Here is a 17,603-nt window from a genome sequence, read left to right on the forward strand (position 1 = left end):
AACTATATCTGGTGGCTCACTTGCTGCTCTCTTTCTCGCGCTGCGCTGCGTACATTCACGCGCGTGAGTACGGTATACATACGTTAATGTATGTCGTGGGCCAGCAGCAGCAGCAGCGATATGTGCCTCGGGGAATTTCGGCTGGCGCTGGCACACACGCGCGTTTCCCAAAAGACGAGTTGACTGCTCTCCGCTATACTGCAGCAGAGGCAACGAATCACGTTTCACACTTATATCACACACACACGCACGCACTCGGTCGAACGCGCCCGCTGCTGCACAGAGAGATAGTCCGGGCCAGACGTGCATTCGCGAACGATCGACACTGCACTGCACACACTTTGGACTGCACTCGTGCTACGGAGGCACACGCGCCCACTGTGCTGACTGCAGCCGGAGAGGATCTCGACTGGATCTCTGCTGCGTGCACAGGAGCTGCAGCACACGCGACTGCACAATTGCTGTACGGGCCCGAGCCCAAATAATAATAGCTATATACGTGCTGCCTCGCGATCTATATAATACAATAACTATATATAGTCAGCGCGCGGCTGTCGCGGATACTGCACAGACACTAAAAACAGTCGTCGTGCTGTGTTGTCGAGCGAGACAGTCGTCTCGGGGTGTCCGGCGGTGGTGGCGGCGGCGCACGCTCAGTCACTGCCGTTGGCTGCACGAGACTGACTGATCGGCTAGGCAGTCCTCTGCATATTCGCGCGACTCTCGCTCGACTCCGCGCTCGTTATTATTATTATTATTATTGCTATTGCTATATATACGTATATAGCGTTTCGCCGCGGCTGTAATCGCCGAGTCGGCGGAGTGGGCCCCCCCGAGCAAGGCGGGGCGGCCATTTTATCACACATACACTCGAGTGTGTGTGTTCGTATGCGCATGCATGCCTCATGAGTTCGCCTGCTGCTGCTGCTGCTGCTTGCATACAGCTGCTAATGTTGCTGCTGCGGTGCACTGCGCTCCGGAGTGCTGATGCAGTACATGCACGCACACACGTACGAAAATACATTTACACTCTTTGAGCAACTGCAGCAGCGAGTGCATACGCATACATATATATAGCGCAACAAACACAGTGCACTGCACTGCACACAGTCGCAAAAAGGCGCGCACGCGCAAACAGGCGCCGCCGCCGCTGCTTTTACCCGTGTGCCTTCAGAGACGTCGTTGCTCTGCTCGCTCTTCCTCGCGTACTCCTGTACTCGTGCGATACTTATTACGCTCGTGTGTTTTTTCCCGTTTTCCGTCTCCGTCCATCTCGCACGAATACGAGCTATAGCCGCGTTCGAGCGATGATCATCGTTTGTTGTCGCCTTATACATAGGTATATGTTGTACACATGCACAACTCGTGGTTGTACTGCGCGCTGTCTCTCACGACTCGGGCACATGTTGCGAAGCACAGCAAACGGCTCGTCGTCGCGAGTGAATGGGATTTCTCGGTTCATTTGTATATACGTACTTTTACCCGCGCGTATTATTATCGATGTATTCGCCGGCTACCGTTGAAGTTAAAAAACGAGATAGGCTTTAAAAAAGAAAAGAAACACGTGCAGTACAGGTGTCGAATGGCACTCGTTCTCCGGAGATTCGCTCATTGATACGAAAATCGAGAGCGTTATACGCGATACTTGTATTCTTCCATTTCCTATGCGTAGGCGTACTCTCAATTTCTTTGCAAATTTATGAAAAAAATTCAATGATTCGCATTTGTTGAGCGAACGTAGACCAAAAGATACGGATGGTATTACGCAGTTGATGTAAATAACTTATTGGAACAACCAATACAGTATACGACAACAGTAATGCTCCTTGTCCCTCTTGGGGTAAACACGCTAGTTATCGAAAACATAAGGAAGCGATTAAAAATTTTCATACAAAACTAATAATAAATCACATTTCAGATTTTTTGCAAGTCGATTGAATGAATTATAATATTCTAAACACGTTTCGAGTAGTATAATAATTTTACCTTACAAGTGGACTGATTTTAACACTCGTTTAGGAGCGCACGTACTCCACAATAGGTATTAATTTCTTGTACCGGCATTTTTAAATAGTCCGGATCAAGGAAGAAAAGAAAAAAAATTCCCGAAAGGTTTCACACTGTATACAAGGATAAAAGGGCGCGGAAACAAAACGCGTACAGAACGAAATCGAGGGACAAAGCGAATAGGTTTTAAAACGAGAGCAAAGAGGGAAAAGAAGAAGGACCGAGGGGCCACGCTAGCAAGCATCCGCTGCGCGATGATGATTTTTTTCGCCGGCTCTCGGGTTAATGTTTTTTCACGAACGAAAGGACGCGTGTGGTGTGCAGTGCACGCAGCCGAGCATCTCGTTCAAAAAGCAGCTCTTTTGCAGGTATATCGTGCAGCATACTTAATATTAAATGGCCCGCGAGCGATGCACACTTTTACGGTCCAAGCGCAGCCTTTCCTGCGGTGCGCGTGCACTTATTAATATATGCATATACAGCTTGCGATGCGTATTGTGTGCCTTACACAGTGTACAGTATGTTTATACATAATATGTATCGCGTGCGGCCGTGCGCATTGAGAGTTCGTCAGACTGAGAACGAAAGTGTGTACTCGACGCGTCTGCAGCACGATTCGCCAAATTCTTTCGGAGCTCCGCGGCGCTTCGAGCCTTCGAATAATGAGCGCTCGACGAGTTCAAGATTTTTCGAATTTGTCACTCGATCGAATTGAAATGGAGCATTGAAATTATTACCGAATTGCGACATCCGTAATGTTCGTTGACATTACATCTTTAAACCTTGTTGAGCAGTTGGACGCTTATCAGTTGTACATTATACGTTTGTGTAATGAGATGCGTCATTGTTTGTGTAATATAAGTGTGCAGACGTTATAATCCGAAAGGAAATAAAAGTTACGTTGACACGAGACTTACAGCAATATTCGTCCTCGTTGTTATGATGATATTTTATTCATCAAATATATGTGAGATCTACAAAAGGCAAGAAAACTTCAACGAGGCTCGATGTCTCACTGAAAATCTGATCGGCTATATCTTCACCGTGTTTGTTAAGTATTTTCTGGAGTTTTGGAGCTATCAAGGTGTGAAACGAATAAATTCCTCACATAATAAAGTGTGGAACTTTAAGCGCCGAGTAATTTTGAGGTGTTCTGAAATTGATTATTAAAATCGCACTGCGTAATGATGCATAATTTTTTCACCTGTTGACATATTGGTGCGCGCTTCGATTTAATTACCCGAAGAAACGTAAGTGAGTTGCAAAACAATATTTGCAAAATCAAAGGCGCTGGAAAGTGACTAATATTATAAAATTGGTATCAATGAAATGGATTCAACAAATTAAGTATTAACTTGCTATTGACATATCATCAGTCCTTTCAGTATAGTTATTAAGTACTGTAGATTAGCGAGTTATTCTTTCAAATATTTTATTCAAATCTAGTATCATGTTAGATACTCATGCTTGCACTGCAAAATAAATTTTGAGTTTATGGAATTTTAGAGCAGAAAATCAAAATTATATCAAAATGGCAATCTAATATATTTAAAATAATTTGAAATAAACAATCTGATTCATTTCCATACAATAATTTATTGGTCATTTTATAACTTGAACGGGTTTTTGACATAATCAGATAAAAAAACCATTAGAGGAATATGTAATATTAAAAATCAGAATTTTTAGATTAATCTTCTGCACAAATACATTCGATTTTACATCGCGGTTTTCAAAATTGAACATACATTTTATATTTTCATTATTATTAGGTCGTGATGAGTGAACCAGGTACAGAATCGATATGGGTTTTAAGATAATTTTTTGTTTAGTGCCTTACTTGCCGATGCACCATGTGCTTAGGTAATACTAACGTGAGACGATCTAATGTGCCTATTGAGATTACTTTTTTTAGTAAATGACTTTTCACATTTATCACATGCATGGCTGATTTTATTATGAATCTCATTGGTGTGAGTATTAAGATTGCTCTTATTTGAAAATTTCTTTTCGCATCTACTACAGGGATATGTAATACCATTATGAATTTCATTAGTGTGCTTATTGAGATTGCTCTTACGTGAAAACTTCTTTTCGCATCTTCTAGAATATGTGATACCATTATGCATATGATTAATGTGCCTATTGAGATTACTCTCATTTGAAAACTTCTTTTCGCATCTACTGCAGGGATATGTGATACCATTATGTATCTCATCGATGTGCCGTTTGAGATTACTCTTATGTGAAAACTTCTTTTCACATCTACTACATGGATATTCGATACCATTATGCATATTATTAATGTGTCTATTGAGATTACTCTTTTTCGTGTATTTTTTTCCGCAGATATCGCACTCATATGCAATACCATGATTTGAGGATTTGACGTACCGATTTACATAACTTTTTCGAGTGAATGTTTTCTCGCGTGTATCAAATGTATGGTGGAGTTCATTATTGGAATTCAAATCCAATTCTTTTTTCACTATACTCGCAGTTTCTATTTTAATCGTGTTTGTATTTTTACAATCGTCGCTATAGTTTGTATTCTGCAAATCATTTGCAGGATAATAGTCCATTTTCTTAAATACTAATGATTTCTTATCAGGCTTCGAGTATTTACACTCAAACTCAATTTTTATATCATCGAGCTCACTTTCCTGATTTTCGTTACATCGCAGCGTCTGTAATAAAAAATCTAATTATGTGAAGTGGTTTGTAAAAAATGTTCACTGTGTCAATCGTGTATGACTGCTAATGCTTACTGAATATTCTCTGAAGAATCGAACATTATTAACGCAGGATGTCTCGTCAATAATATTATAATTATTTTCATTAATGGGATCGTCATATGGTTCTTGTTTGACACTGCAATAAATCAAATGAGATTGAGTATCGCGCTATGATATTTTTATACGTTTTTTCATCTAAAATGAAAATTACCTAACAGCGCCGTTGAAAATATTACTCGATTCCATGTTTCTCACTTCGAATCTGGTTAACGACTAATCTTTTCATAATAATGTTACACATCAAACGAACTAAACACTTAATTCTATAATATTTACAAATTATAGTTCAGAAATTCGATCGAAACAATGTGAGCGAAGCATAATTAAGTCATCACTTGTTTGTTATTGTTATTATTGTTTTTATTGATCCCTTGCTGAATGAACAATAAATATTTTTCTAAATACGATATTTCGTGACGAAGAAGTGTGAAAGTAAAAATTTTTAAAAATAATTCAACGATGAGCCGAAGTATGATGTGCGGGTTAATTTTATTATAATATTGAAAAGACTTGATAATTATTTCATCTTTCTACGTGCTTTACAATTTCGCAGTCAAATTACGCGTTTACTCTAATTCTCCTGCTATTTTGCAAAATCTTCAAGGAACGTGGAAATTTGCAGGAAACTGTGAGTTACTCTCTTTGAGGAAGCAATATTTTTTCGTCCATAATCAAGTATTTTTGTCCATTAGTTCCTTCTTAAAGATATAAACAGGTACATAAAAATCGACATCTAAATATTATTTCTCTCGGAGCAATGGAGCCTCGGATATACCTGAATTACTAAAATACAGGCGCACATACGCCCGGTAGAATCACGTAACAGGAGGGTACACATCCTCATCCCAAAGCCGACGACGGCAACTCGCACTTGGCGCCTGTACAACACGCACCGCAATATATAGCGTATACAGAGCCTGTAAGTACAGAGTAGGCGCGAGCCTCGAGTGGATGCACGTCTCAAGTACTTGCGGCAGGCTATATTACGTGCGAGAGAGAGAGAGAGAGAAAAGCATGGCAAGAGGCCAAGTCGAGCGAGAGAAATAATACATCGAGCTAGTCGGGGGCGCGCTTGTGTGTATACAGCAATATAAGCAGAGACCAAGGGAGGCATATTATACACATCCAATCTCGCTCCATGGGTGGTGCAGTACAGCCGCGCATAACGACGAATACGACTCGTTTCCAAAGCTTCGCCGAGCAATGGGACGTATTACACGCGTGTTTATGTAGCCTGCCTACGTACATTACATATAGCTATATCGTGCTCGAGCGAGCTGCTGCTGCACGCCTCATAAATGCTCAAGTGCGTCTGCGGCGCGTTATACATTATACCGAGAGGGATGACAGCTTTTTTTTCACTTTTTCCCCAGCGCGCACCGCAAACTACTCTGCAACGGAGGAGGGTGTGTGCGTGTATGTTTACCTAAGAAAATTTTTCTTCCAGCCTTTTCGATGCACGAGCTGCTTTCGTAATACACGTCCGCGTATACGCGCGTAGAGTAAAAACTGATTAATCACTGCCGATCTTCGTATGGTGCTTTTTTGCGCGCGTCGTATCGCTAATGATTTATATTTTCGCTCGCCGAGTGTACGCGTGTACGAATGTGTGACAAAGGTGTCTAGCCTATATACTCTTCAACAAACAACAGATTTCCTCATTCATCTCGAAATTCGCATGCTGTGGCTTCGTGGAAATACAAGCTGTACTCTATGTTCCATTATAACTTATACCCATTTTGAGAGAGCTCCGCGATTCAAATTTTCCATCTGTCATTGTGCGCGTCTCCGCGCGCCGAGTTGTCTGTCGTCTCGAAAGAAAATATTTTTAGCCGCGCGCACCCGCACCCGCTCGATACACTTTTGTCATTTCGAAACTGTGTTATATTTCCGAGCGAGTGACGACCCGGCCGAATGTAACCGAGTATAAAATTTTGCATGAAATATCTGTAAATTTAAAATTTATTTAATATATTATCGCCATGTAAACTATATTCTTGTACCGTCCGGCGATTATGATTTACCAATCGATATTCATTATTCCACGCCGAGTGACTCATCGACCCGCAGCATCTTTATTTTTGATTGCAATACGATTTTTAACCTGGCGTTATAATTAACATAAATTTTTACCGAAAAACGTAAAAAATAAACTATGATTGGGCCAATTTGTACATAATAATACTGATAAAAAAATGACCGCATCGCACGCTCAAAAATTATAAATATAGATATGAATATAATGAGTAAAATAAATGAATTAATCTTGACGATTGAAATTACGCGCTTTCGAAACACTTTGCAAGACGTGTCGTCGTCTGCTTCTGACAGAAGCGCGCGCATGACATTATACACATAGTGTGTTTGCATACTTATCGCAAACAGAGCAGCAGTGTAAAATTATATCACGAATCGTTTACCTTCCATGGATTGGGAGTAATTAATAACTCAAATTAATTATTGAACTGGTTGAGATAATTTTTCAGGAATAAAATTGACCTGCGCTGAAACATATTTGGTAAGTTAGTGGCAGAATTTTTGCGTACTACGATCATATTTGCAGGTTACAAAAAGTGGTGTAATGTTTTGACGTTGAAGTGCATCCAAAAAGTCAAAATGTTTAATAAGCCAATAATTGTTAAAAGAATGAGATTTTTCTAACTTTTGAATGTAAACTAATCGCCAAGTATATTGCTCTATTTTTATGCAAAATCTTAATGCGATCTACGTTAAAGCTTCTCTATCAATGTAAAACTACCTTTGAACGCAAAGATTTTATTTAACGCTTTAGATTTTTTTTTTTATTTTTTCTTTATCGAACCTCCCTATCACTCTGTCCAAGCGTCAGTACTATTTAATTCTATAGAAGCCATACACTGCAACGGTAATCTTGTTATCGGCTCTAAAATGCTACGATTAGATCCACCGTACATGTACAACTTCCAACTTAATTGAGGCGAATGTAGTTGACAAGAAATAAGTTGACTCGTTCACAATTGATAAATATTTATTCGTAATTTCAGATTGTGCAAAAAAAACTATTCGAGATGGCAGGAAAAGAGAGACGCTTGATGCATATTATTTTCAAACATTTCTTCAGATCTATCACACCTAAAATTCCTAAACATAATCTCGTCGGTGAAGATTATATGGGCACAAAGTATTACGAAGTCACGAATTTGAAGGAATCAATTCACAAGAAAAGTAATCGCTACTTTGTTCCGAAAGAGAAGAATAACTTTGAACAGGATTTACCCGCTGAATGGGAAGCTTGGCTGCGAAAACGTCGAACGGATCCTCCAACTGAAGCCGAGGTATTTAATTTTTTTTCTAATTTTAATCATGAAACATTCGTCACAGTTTCAAGAGTTTTTTATTACTAGGTGATGGAAAATTACGAAATGATATTGACCAAAAGGCAAAATGCAGCTGAATTGGAAATTACTTATCAAAGAGAAGAAGGACTTCAGCCTCATGATCCTAATGCCAAACCATTAGATCAACATGCCTCTATAAATTTCCCAACTTATGATGAATATAAGCAATTTGGTCGTGATTATAAACCCAATTGGAAAAAGAATAAGTCATAAAATAATAATTTTCGACAAAGAAATTGTAAAAAATTATTTTTATTGATAGTTGAGGTAACTTTTTTGTAAATATAGGATTTAAATGAATGTTACAAACTGTAAATAAAGCAAATACTTTTTTATTAGTATGTTATTGAACCAATTGAAAGTTATAAATAAAGATGTAATTTTAAATTGTTGAAAAAACATTTAGTTTTATTTAATATCTAGACTTATAATCTAAGAAAAGATATGTATATTCAAAAACTTACAAAGTTGTAAATCTTTATATGTAGGCAACTAGTATCAATCACAAGTTCTTTTATAAATATTACTATCGATATACGTATACATTTATACATTATGTTGTGTTAAAGTAAAGTGTCCAATGATAATTGTTTTTTGAAATAGTTTTGATGGAAAAATTGGGTTATGCAGTTTGTGGATGATATATTATGTAATAATATTCATAAGTCTTGGATATATTATTAAGATTTTGAAATTCAGATTATATTCAAATGACAGTTGCAATTTCAGTCTTGATATTATCTGGTCAAGCTAAGTATCTACCTACGTAATCTAAATATTTACCATTAAAAACATTATTTAAATTTTTAGGTATTGAAATTTTACCCAAATTACATATATTGCTTTTCTTATTATTCAAGTGATGATCATTAAATGTTTTAAATTGTAATATAAATTCTATCAAACTACTTATAAATTAATGGATTATGCAAGATATTTAAATCATCTGAACAATCAAAAATTTACGTTAGATATGATATCCCAAGAATATATGTACCAATGTTACTACAATTTAGAATTTTCATTTAAAGTTTTTTTACTAATTTTGAGATTTCAAAAATTCTTGTTTTTTAATATCTAATTTTCTATAACTAACCCTTTTTCATTTTTATATAAAATTTTTGTATTACTTCAACAGTAAATATTTTGCACTAAATTTTAAATCTATAATATATATAACGCGAGCATGAGTTATACTCATTAATAGTTTGGACGTTATATTTTATAATATATGCACAGTAAAAATGACAAGTTATAACAACCTTAGGTCTATTATGCAACTTGAACTTTTATCACTGAAGTTCTGTCAAACTTCTATCAAAAGCGTAAAATAGTTAAGAAGTTAGAGAGTAATAAAAATTTAAAGTAAAAAGTACATGGGTATATGCTAATTCCATGCTAAGTTATAATAATTCTATGAAGTTTAAAGTTAATAATATACAAGCCATCTACACAGACTTTACTTTCTAAAAAATCACTTCTATAAAAATAGAATCAGAAACTACTGGATTCTAAAGAATAGTTCAAGAACTAATGCTACATTTCCTTCGATAATTAAAATGACCATGAAGGTCATTCATTTGAGTTCATTCAACATTTGAGGAGAATTTTCCGTAAAATTGATCTCTAAAGGACCAGAATAACTATGATTTCATTAACTGTCAAGTGCGTACATGCAAGTTTACCGAGTTTAAAAAACTCTATATTCATAGAAAATGCAAGATTCTTCATTATGTTAGATGCAAACTTTAACAAGCCTACAGCTATTTTTCTAGTACTGTTCTGACATGAGCAAAACAACCAACGAGGTCCATCCCGTAAAAGGATGGCTGCCCTTTCCTTCGCCGAGTTTATCGCCATAATTCTCCCACAAGTAATTGGTCTTCTTCTGCTGATGAAAGACGTTCTTAATGAGATTATTTCTGAGTTTAGTATAAATCCGTCCGGCTTCGACCTGGTAAGGACCTTCGACTTTGGAATAATGTTGTAACGCTGCGACCGTCAGATAGTTCAAGTTCATCCAGATGGCTCCTCTCCAGTATGGTGGATCGTGCTCGGTATTGTGCTTCATGTAAATCGGCGAAGATCTTGCCAAAGACCTCAAGCCGTAATTGGTCCACAGAAGCTCGGGCTTCTCGATGTCTTGCAGAATCTTTTGCAGTTGATACGAGTCCGGGTCGACGATTTTCAATAGGAAGGGAAACAGCGATACGTAACCGAACGAAGTGTCGACGAACTTCTCTTCCGGTTCCGCGAGAACGACCCTCACTTTGTCTTGCGATACCTGGGCTTGTCTACTGGCGTGCTTGGGTCTTTCGAGTCGTACTTTGTCGGTGTGCAGGCCGTAATCGGCGTAGACGCTCATCGTGGGAGACCAATGCAACTCATTCAAATGCTTGTTGTCCGAGAGATAGTCGAACGTGTTCTCGTACTTGTGCGTCGTTTTGCCGAGGATATCGGCCAAGTTCGCCATCACGCTCGACGCCAGAGTCATCCAGCAACGTAGATCGACGTGACGCTCGTGAACCGTCGGATGAGAAGCCCGTGGATAATCGTCTAGGCCGGAAGTCAATGTTTTGGGATTCAATTCTCGATTCGTTTCACCGTTTCTTCCTCGCCATCTGTAAGTACCCGAGATCTCGCCCTTTTGAGTGGAGTTGAACCATTCGAACCAGGTTTGCAATCTGGGATATAATTTTTCCAACAGATGCAAATGTTTCGTCATCAATTCACTGCGTTTGTGATTTAAAATATACTGCAGAGTTAAGAAAAATGTGGGAGGATTGGCATTGGTGTTGACTTGTGTAACAAATTCTTGTGGAACTTTAGCAAGAGCTTCTTCACCTAGGATCATTTCTCTTGGAATCCAACCCTCTACATTCATTAAATCAAACCAGTGACTAATTATATCCATTTCTAAATCTAAGTCCCAACTAGCAAGAAGAAGACCATGGAATCCTTCATCCCATAAGAAGCCTCTTGGGAAAAAGCTCCTGCTGGGTACTGCACTGAAAAGAGGTGCTTTCCAATATGGAACAGGTAAATCTGTATAAACACTTTTCACTTGAGCAGAACCATAGAAGTATCCAATTGAACCAATCATGTTGGAAAAAGCTGCTTTTGCAAAATTTACTTCTGATTCGTTATATCCTTTGGTTTTTAATTTGAAAGTATCTTCAAATTTGGTATCAAAATGATTTTCATAATTTTTCAATACTGTATCATAGTACTTTCCAGTTAATTTTTCCTTTTGACTGGCAATACTATTACGTTCAAATCTAATTTCTAGTTCTACAGGCAATTCAGCTGTGACCTGTGTCACTATAAAATTAGGCACTAATGTTTTTCCATTATTGAGTCTCAATGCTTCACCAGGAAGAACAATTTTTTCAACATTTGCTTTCTTAGAAATTTTAAAGTGGTGAAAGATTGTTTCTTTAAGAAGGCCAAGATTTGGAGCTGCTGTGACTAAATACGATTGGTCTACTTCTCCACTACTTATCACATTGAAGTTTAAATCAAAGTAACCTAAGTCTTTAGTTTGACCTTCGACACCTTTCAGAATTTCAGCTGAATGATCCACAATTGGATTAATATTACCATTTGTCTTATCTTCAATGGCAGTATAAAACAGTAAAGATATCTCTTTATTTCTTGATGTTGATTTAATAGCTGTTGCATTAATTTTAGCTGTCCAGTCACCACCATTTGATCCATGAATATCTTTTACAAATGACGTAGTAATTAAAACATTATTATCAATTATTTCTTGTATTCCAAAATTCTTTCCATCGTGTTTGGTCCAGCCATATTTCTCTAATCTATCATTTTGAGTGCACCAATGTCTCATACCACTACCATCTGCTTGAAGAGTTCTAGAGAAGTACCACATGAGACCAGTTACTAATGAATATGGTTCCCTTGTTTTCATACCAAAGTACATATTTGATCTATAAGACCCCCAATAATAGTCATTCTTATCTAAGCGACTTACTTCTACAAGTTTACTATTACTGAATGGAGTATTGACACGAGTTTCATTGTAGCCTTTATAGCCCAAACAGGCTGCAATTGTCAACACAGATATAGGTAGGACAACTTTGAGAAAAAAATTATGAACACCTAGAATACGTGTGGGTGAATTATCACTTCCTCTGTCAGATGATGATCTGTTTTTCACTGGTCTATCTCTTGGTCTTGGCTTTCTCATTTTGATGCTGTTATTTTGCAGACGCGCAAAAAGATCCGAATGTTATTCATAAAATTGAAACCTGTATGTAAAATGCGAATCACTCGTTAATTAAATTAAAACCCAATTATATCTACCCTCAAATACGATTATTCAAAAGTTGTGTTTACCTACGATTTTTGACACATCAGCATCTGGAAAGACAACGCAACGAGCAAACGGTTTTAACGAAACTCGAAGCTCTCGAAAAAGAGGCTATACACTGCAGACAATAACAAAAAGCAGCAGAAGCAGCAATCGATAGGTGGCAGAGTACCGCGTCAGGAAATGGTTGTAAGCACTGCTTAATCGAAGGTGGATGACCCGTTTTTTATTTGTCAAAAGCAGTCGACGCGCTCGCGGGGGGTAAAGGAGCCAAGTCTGACACTCTAATGCTTGCTGCTGCTGCTGCTGCCGGGTGGACGGACAGGCGCGCGCGCGCGCGAACGCTTACCGCCGCCGCCGGTGCACAAGGCGCAAGTCACACACTTTGACAATCGTCTGCACGTGTGTGTGCATCCGTGCGCCCGACCGACCGCCTGTGCAGAAGTCTCATGCCAGCACAGAGGCAGCAGCGCAGGGTTGAAAGTGTGTGTATAGGAAGTGCAAGTATAAAAGTGGTTTTCCTTCGTATTGCCGAGGGAAGTTACGAAACACTATAGACGTATGTGTTTGGTTTGTGTGGTGTACACGCGAGCCGCCCGCCAGTCGCCACTGATTCGCCTCGAATCCTCTTCGCGCGACCCCCCGCGCGATGATATAACGACGCGCGTACACGATTGCGTTCGTCAGTTCGACGATGAACTAGTTGAACGACTGCCATACATCCCTATATCGAAAAATAGGATAACGATTCATCTTCGGACAATAATTTGATCGACGAGTGCGAAAGAAACAAAAAAAAAACAATGGACTCTTGGCAAGAGATACTGCGTATGGTCGTGCGCCAGAACAGGACTTTCAGCCTCTACGATCGCGAGAGGAACGAGTTCAAAATCATGGATTACTTCGTCAACAATAGCGTCCTGAAGGACCAGCTCGTGTCCTGGCTGCTCTCGTTCAAGCACATGCAGCTGTTCCCGTTCAAGAAGAGCAACGACAAGAGCCAGGAGTACAGGCGAAAAGGTAACAGCGACTTCCAAGCGAAGAATTATCAATGCTGCCTCGAAGCTTACGGACTGAGCTTGCAGTACGCCTCGTGGGACAGCGAGGATTTCGCCTTGGCTCTGGCCAACAGATCCGCTGCTCTGTTCTATATGGGGAAATACAAGGCCTGCATCCAAGACATCGAGCTGGCCCTCGAGTGCAATTATCCCGCGGCGATGATGTACAAATTGTATCTTCGGGCCGCGCAGTGCTACTCCAAGCTGCAGAAGAAAATCGAAATGAACGAGGCTGTCGTCAAGCTGAGGGAGTGCATCAGCAAGCAGTCGAGCGAGAGCTTGACGAGCTCCAAGATCGCCGACATTGAGAAACAAATTGAGTTCCTTACGGCTAGTACGGTAATAGACATGACCGGAAAAAAAGACGCTACTAGTCCTGTCAATGCCTGTGTGTCACCTGCTTCCGATCATATTATTTTCGAGGAAAACTCCGAATTTCTAAGTGCTTCGAAAAATTTGAGCATCAAGTTTTCAGTTGAAAAGGGACGTTACGTCGTCGCTAATCAAGATATCAAAAAGGGTGATACATTGTTCTATGAGAAGCCTTTTGCTTTTGTTTTGTTAGATAATGGAGAGAGCGATGCTGTGTGTGCTAATTGTTGCAATGATAAAGGTGATATACCAATACCATGTAAGTTTTGTGCTTGTACAATATATTGCAGTAAACAATGTATGGAGGAAGCCTGGTCTACTTACCATTGTTATGAATGTTTTGGTCATCAGATTGATTTGTGGAATCAAATAGGAATCGCTCATTTGACTGTGAGAACTTTTTTAAAGTGTTGTGCTGAAAGTGACATGAATAAGTTTAATACCATTCATCATCTAGTTACAAACATTGATAAAATAGGCACAAATGATATGTACGTTTATGGAGTTTCTGCTCTCATGATGACCTTGTATTTAAAAACTTATACAGATTTTTTTCAAACTGTTGATGTCCACGAAAATCTTTTCAAAAAGTTTGATAACAAAGAGCTCAATATGATTAGTTTATTAGATTTAGAATTTGATAATTGGACTGATGGTAACAAAGAACATTATGTCAGTGGGTTGATTTTGAGGCACATGATGCAACTCATTTGTAATGGGCATGCGATTACAAAATTATCTTTAGAAAAATCAGAACTCGAAAGCATTGCAGCCGAGTATCAATGCAGAGTAGCCACCGCCATTTATCCTTCTGCAAGTATGATGAATCATTCTTGTAAACCAAATATTATTAATAGTTTTAAAGGACAATACTTAATTGTTAAAGCTACGGAAGATATTGCAAGTGAAGAAGAAGTTCTTAATTGTTATGGACCTCACTACAGAAGAATGGCCTTAGAAGATAGACAAACATCGTTAAAAAATCAGTACTGTTTTACATGCGAGTGTAAAGCTTGCACTGATCGTGCCTTGCAAAACTTTGCAGATAAATATAAAAAGTTGAATTGCAAAGAATGTTTTGGTGCTGTTAAAGTCGTTAACGGTCTCACGGCCACTTGCCTTAGCTGTGATACAACCTATGAATTACAAGAAAACACTTTGTACGAAATTGAAGAATCAAAAAGACTTTTTGCTAAAACTCAAGATTTGTTGCGTTTAAATAAGACACTCGATGCTTTGGAGACTGCTAAACAATGCCTTGAAGTTAGAACAAAAATTTTTTACAAGCATCATGAAACTATTGCCATTACTCACGATCTTATTGGTAAAATATTAGCGACTATGGGTCGTTGGCTTGAGGCTGTCATACAACTAGAGTACAGCTTAACTTCGATCGAAGAACGGTACGGTTCCGATAGTATCGAATTTGCCAATGAACTTAATAAATTAACCGATATTTGCATTCGATATCTCGACGAAGAGGAAAATATCAATACAAAACAGTATAAAAATATTTTGAAAAAAACCCGTCGCTATCTACGCCAGGCCGAAGAAATTTTGAGGCTCAATTATGGACCGTGGAACAATTCGTGTCGGCAGATAACCGAGAAAGTCAGCTTGATTGAGCCCCTCTTTGAAAATTTGCACCTTTAAGAACAAAGATTTGCAACGCACATTTTTTCGTAATAAAAAAAGCCAGTTTCATACGTTGATAAGAGATAACATTTTTATAACAGTGCGAATTTTCAAATTCAAGCGGGTCAATTGGAGCGACTCACTGCTGTCAGAAAGCGCCATGTTGTAGACTTCACTTGCAAGTGTACAATTCTCGTACCGTGGCAAGCATACTATGCGCCGATAAATGAATTGTGGCCCAAGAGGGAGGTCTTTGATGGGCGAGATCGAATCTTTCCAACAATTCTAAAATGACGGATAGATAATAAATAAATATTTCTTCAAAAATACATTCCATTGTTATTATTGTTGTTATTGAAACAGTGTTAACAGAATAAGTTCATAGAAAAGACAATTATGAGCGCAGTGTTAAAAAAGAATACCTCTAATAGTCTGTTTGAATCAATGAAGTGAAAGCAAGTCATAATCAAACAAGTCTTCAAAACAAACGAAAATACAAAACCCTATTAACAATTATTACAACAACGAAGCAGAAACTTCGTTGAATAAGATTGATATTTTAGCAGATTGAAATATTGTCTGCGGTTATTGATTGCATTTATTTTTTACTTTTCTTTGAAGAAGACAGACAAGATGATTCACAGCTTGTTTATCATCAACTCTTCTGGTGATGTTTTTATGGAAAAACATTGGAAAAGTGCTGTAGCCAGATCTCTTTGTGATTATTTATTCGATGATCAGCATAAACTGTTGGCACCCAAAGATATTCCACCAGTTGTAGCAACTCCTCATCACTACCTCATAAGCATATATCGCTGCCGTATGTTTTTTGTAGCAGTCTGTACAACTGACATACCTCCTTTATTTGTTGTAGAATTTCTGCACAGAGTTGTAGATACATTTGAAGATTATTTTACTGAGTGCACTGAAACAACTGTCAAGGAAAATTATGTTGTTGTTTATGAATTGTTAGATGAAATGTTGGATAATGGATTCCCTTTAACAACTGAGTCTAACATCTTGAAGGAATTAATTAAACCACCTAATATTTTAAGAACCATAGCTAATTCAGTTACAGGAAAATCAAATGTAAGTTCTATTTTGCCAAGTGGACAGTTATCTAATGTACCATGGAGAAGAACAGGAGTAAAGTATACTAATAATGAAGCATACTTTGATATTATCGAAGAAGTAGATGCTATCATTGATAAAACTGGTGCTACTGTCCATGCTGAGATTCAAGGTTGCATTGATTGCTGCATTAAACTAAGTGGAATGCCTGATCTTACTTTATCATTTGTCAATCCAAGACTATTGGATGATGTTAGTTTTCATCCTTGTATACGATTCAAACGTTGGGAAGCTGAAAAAATTTTATCATTTATACCTCCAGATGGAAATTTCACATTATTATCATACCATGTTGGATCACAAAATGTTGTTGCAATCCCTATTTATGTTAGACATAACATTAGTTTGAAAGAACCTGGTGGTGGACGATTAGATATTACAGTTGGACCTAAACAAACAATTGGTAGAGCAGTAGAAAATGTTAGTTTGGAGATTCCACTGCCTAAAATAGTTCTGAATTGCAACTTAGTTGCAAATCAAGGAAAATATGTGTTTGATCCTGTTAATAAAATTCTTCAATGGGACATAGGCAGAATCGATACATCAAAATTACCGAATTTGCGAGGGTCTGTTTCTGTGCAATCATCTGCTACAGTATTAGAATCCAATCCAGCTATCAATGTTCATTTTGTAATTAATCAGCTTGCAGTATCAGGATTAAAAGTCAATAGATTAGATATGTATGGTGAAAAATATAAGCCTTTCAAAGGTGTGAAGTACGTCACTAAAGCTGGAAAATTTCAAATTCGAATGTAAATCAACTGTACTCATTATATTTTGACTCATGTAAATAAATTATTGAAAAATGTATTCTTACTAAATATTATTATGTTTTATGGAAATAAAGTTTTACAGATTAAATATTATATTCACTTTTTTATTCAAATAAATGTAT

At 38.0% G+C, this 17,603-nt stretch overlaps 5 protein-coding genes across 6 annotated transcripts; 3 read left to right on the forward strand and 2 right to left on the reverse strand.

The window, feature by feature from the left end:
* Positions 1 to 3,592: 3,592 nt before the first annotated feature.
* Positions 3,593 to 5,094, reverse strand: LOC106658873 (zinc finger protein 271-like). Its single transcript, XM_014381017.2, has 3 exons — positions 4,954 to 5,094; positions 4,776 to 4,878; positions 3,593 to 4,694 (listed from the first exon to the last, which is right to left on the reverse strand). The coding sequence occupies exons 1-3, from the start codon at positions 4,986 to 4,988 to the stop codon at positions 3,867 to 3,869; spliced, it is 966 nt and encodes a 321-aa protein (XP_014236503.1). The 5' UTR covers positions 4,989 to 5,094; the 3' UTR covers positions 3,593 to 3,866.
* Positions 5,095 to 7,166: 2,072 nt separating this feature from the next.
* On the forward strand, positions 7,167 to 9,255 carry LOC106658842 (NADH dehydrogenase [ubiquinone] 1 alpha subcomplex assembly factor 2). The gene is made up of 3 exons (XM_014380975.2): positions 7,167 to 7,320; positions 7,826 to 8,116; positions 8,186 to 9,255. Exons 2-3 carry the CDS (start codon positions 7,850 to 7,852, stop codon positions 8,390 to 8,392), a joined length of 474 nt encoding a protein of 157 aa, XP_014236461.1. The 5' UTR covers positions 7,167 to 7,320; positions 7,826 to 7,849; the 3' UTR covers positions 8,393 to 9,255.
* Positions 9,256 to 9,286: 31 nt separating this feature from the next.
* LOC106659062 (mannosyl-oligosaccharide glucosidase GCS1) lies at positions 9,287 to 12,628 on the reverse strand. Of its 2 annotated transcripts, none has more exons than XM_014381361.2 (2): positions 12,539 to 12,628; positions 9,287 to 12,450 (listed from the first exon to the last, which is right to left on the reverse strand). In XM_014381361.2, the coding sequence occupies exon 2, from the start codon at positions 12,387 to 12,389 to the stop codon at positions 9,951 to 9,953; it is 2,439 nt and encodes an 812-aa protein (XP_014236847.1). In that variant the 5' UTR covers positions 12,390 to 12,450; positions 12,539 to 12,628; the 3' UTR covers positions 9,287 to 9,950. The 2 variants fall into 2 exon arrangements, with proteins under 2 accessions (XP_014236847.1, XP_014236848.1); XM_014381362.2 differs by having other exon boundaries at positions 12,543 to 12,620.
* Positions 12,629 to 13,307: 679 nt separating this feature from the next.
* LOC106659063 (SET and MYND domain-containing protein 4-like) lies at positions 13,308 to 15,607 on the forward strand. Its single transcript, XM_014381363.2, has one exon. The coding sequence runs from the start codon at positions 13,316 to 13,318 to the stop codon at positions 15,593 to 15,595; it is 2,280 nt and encodes a 759-aa protein (XP_014236849.1). The 5' UTR covers positions 13,308 to 13,315; the 3' UTR covers positions 15,596 to 15,607.
* Positions 15,608 to 15,628: 21 nt separating this feature from the next.
* LOC106659065 (AP-3 complex subunit mu-1) lies at positions 15,629 to 17,536 on the forward strand. Its single transcript, XM_014381364.2, has one exon. It carries the CDS (start codon positions 16,211 to 16,213, stop codon positions 17,462 to 17,464), a length of 1,254 nt encoding a protein of 417 aa, XP_014236850.1. The 5' UTR covers positions 15,629 to 16,210; the 3' UTR covers positions 17,465 to 17,536.
* Positions 17,537 to 17,603: the final 67 nt, after the last annotated feature.

Source organism: Trichogramma pretiosum, unplaced genomic scaffold (assembly GCF_000599845.2).
Source record: "Trichogramma pretiosum strain Unisexual culture from Peru unplaced genomic scaffold, Tpre_2.0 scaffold2, whole genome shotgun sequence".
Taxonomy (NCBI): Eukaryota; Metazoa; Arthropoda; class Insecta; order Hymenoptera; family Trichogrammatidae; genus Trichogramma; species Trichogramma pretiosum.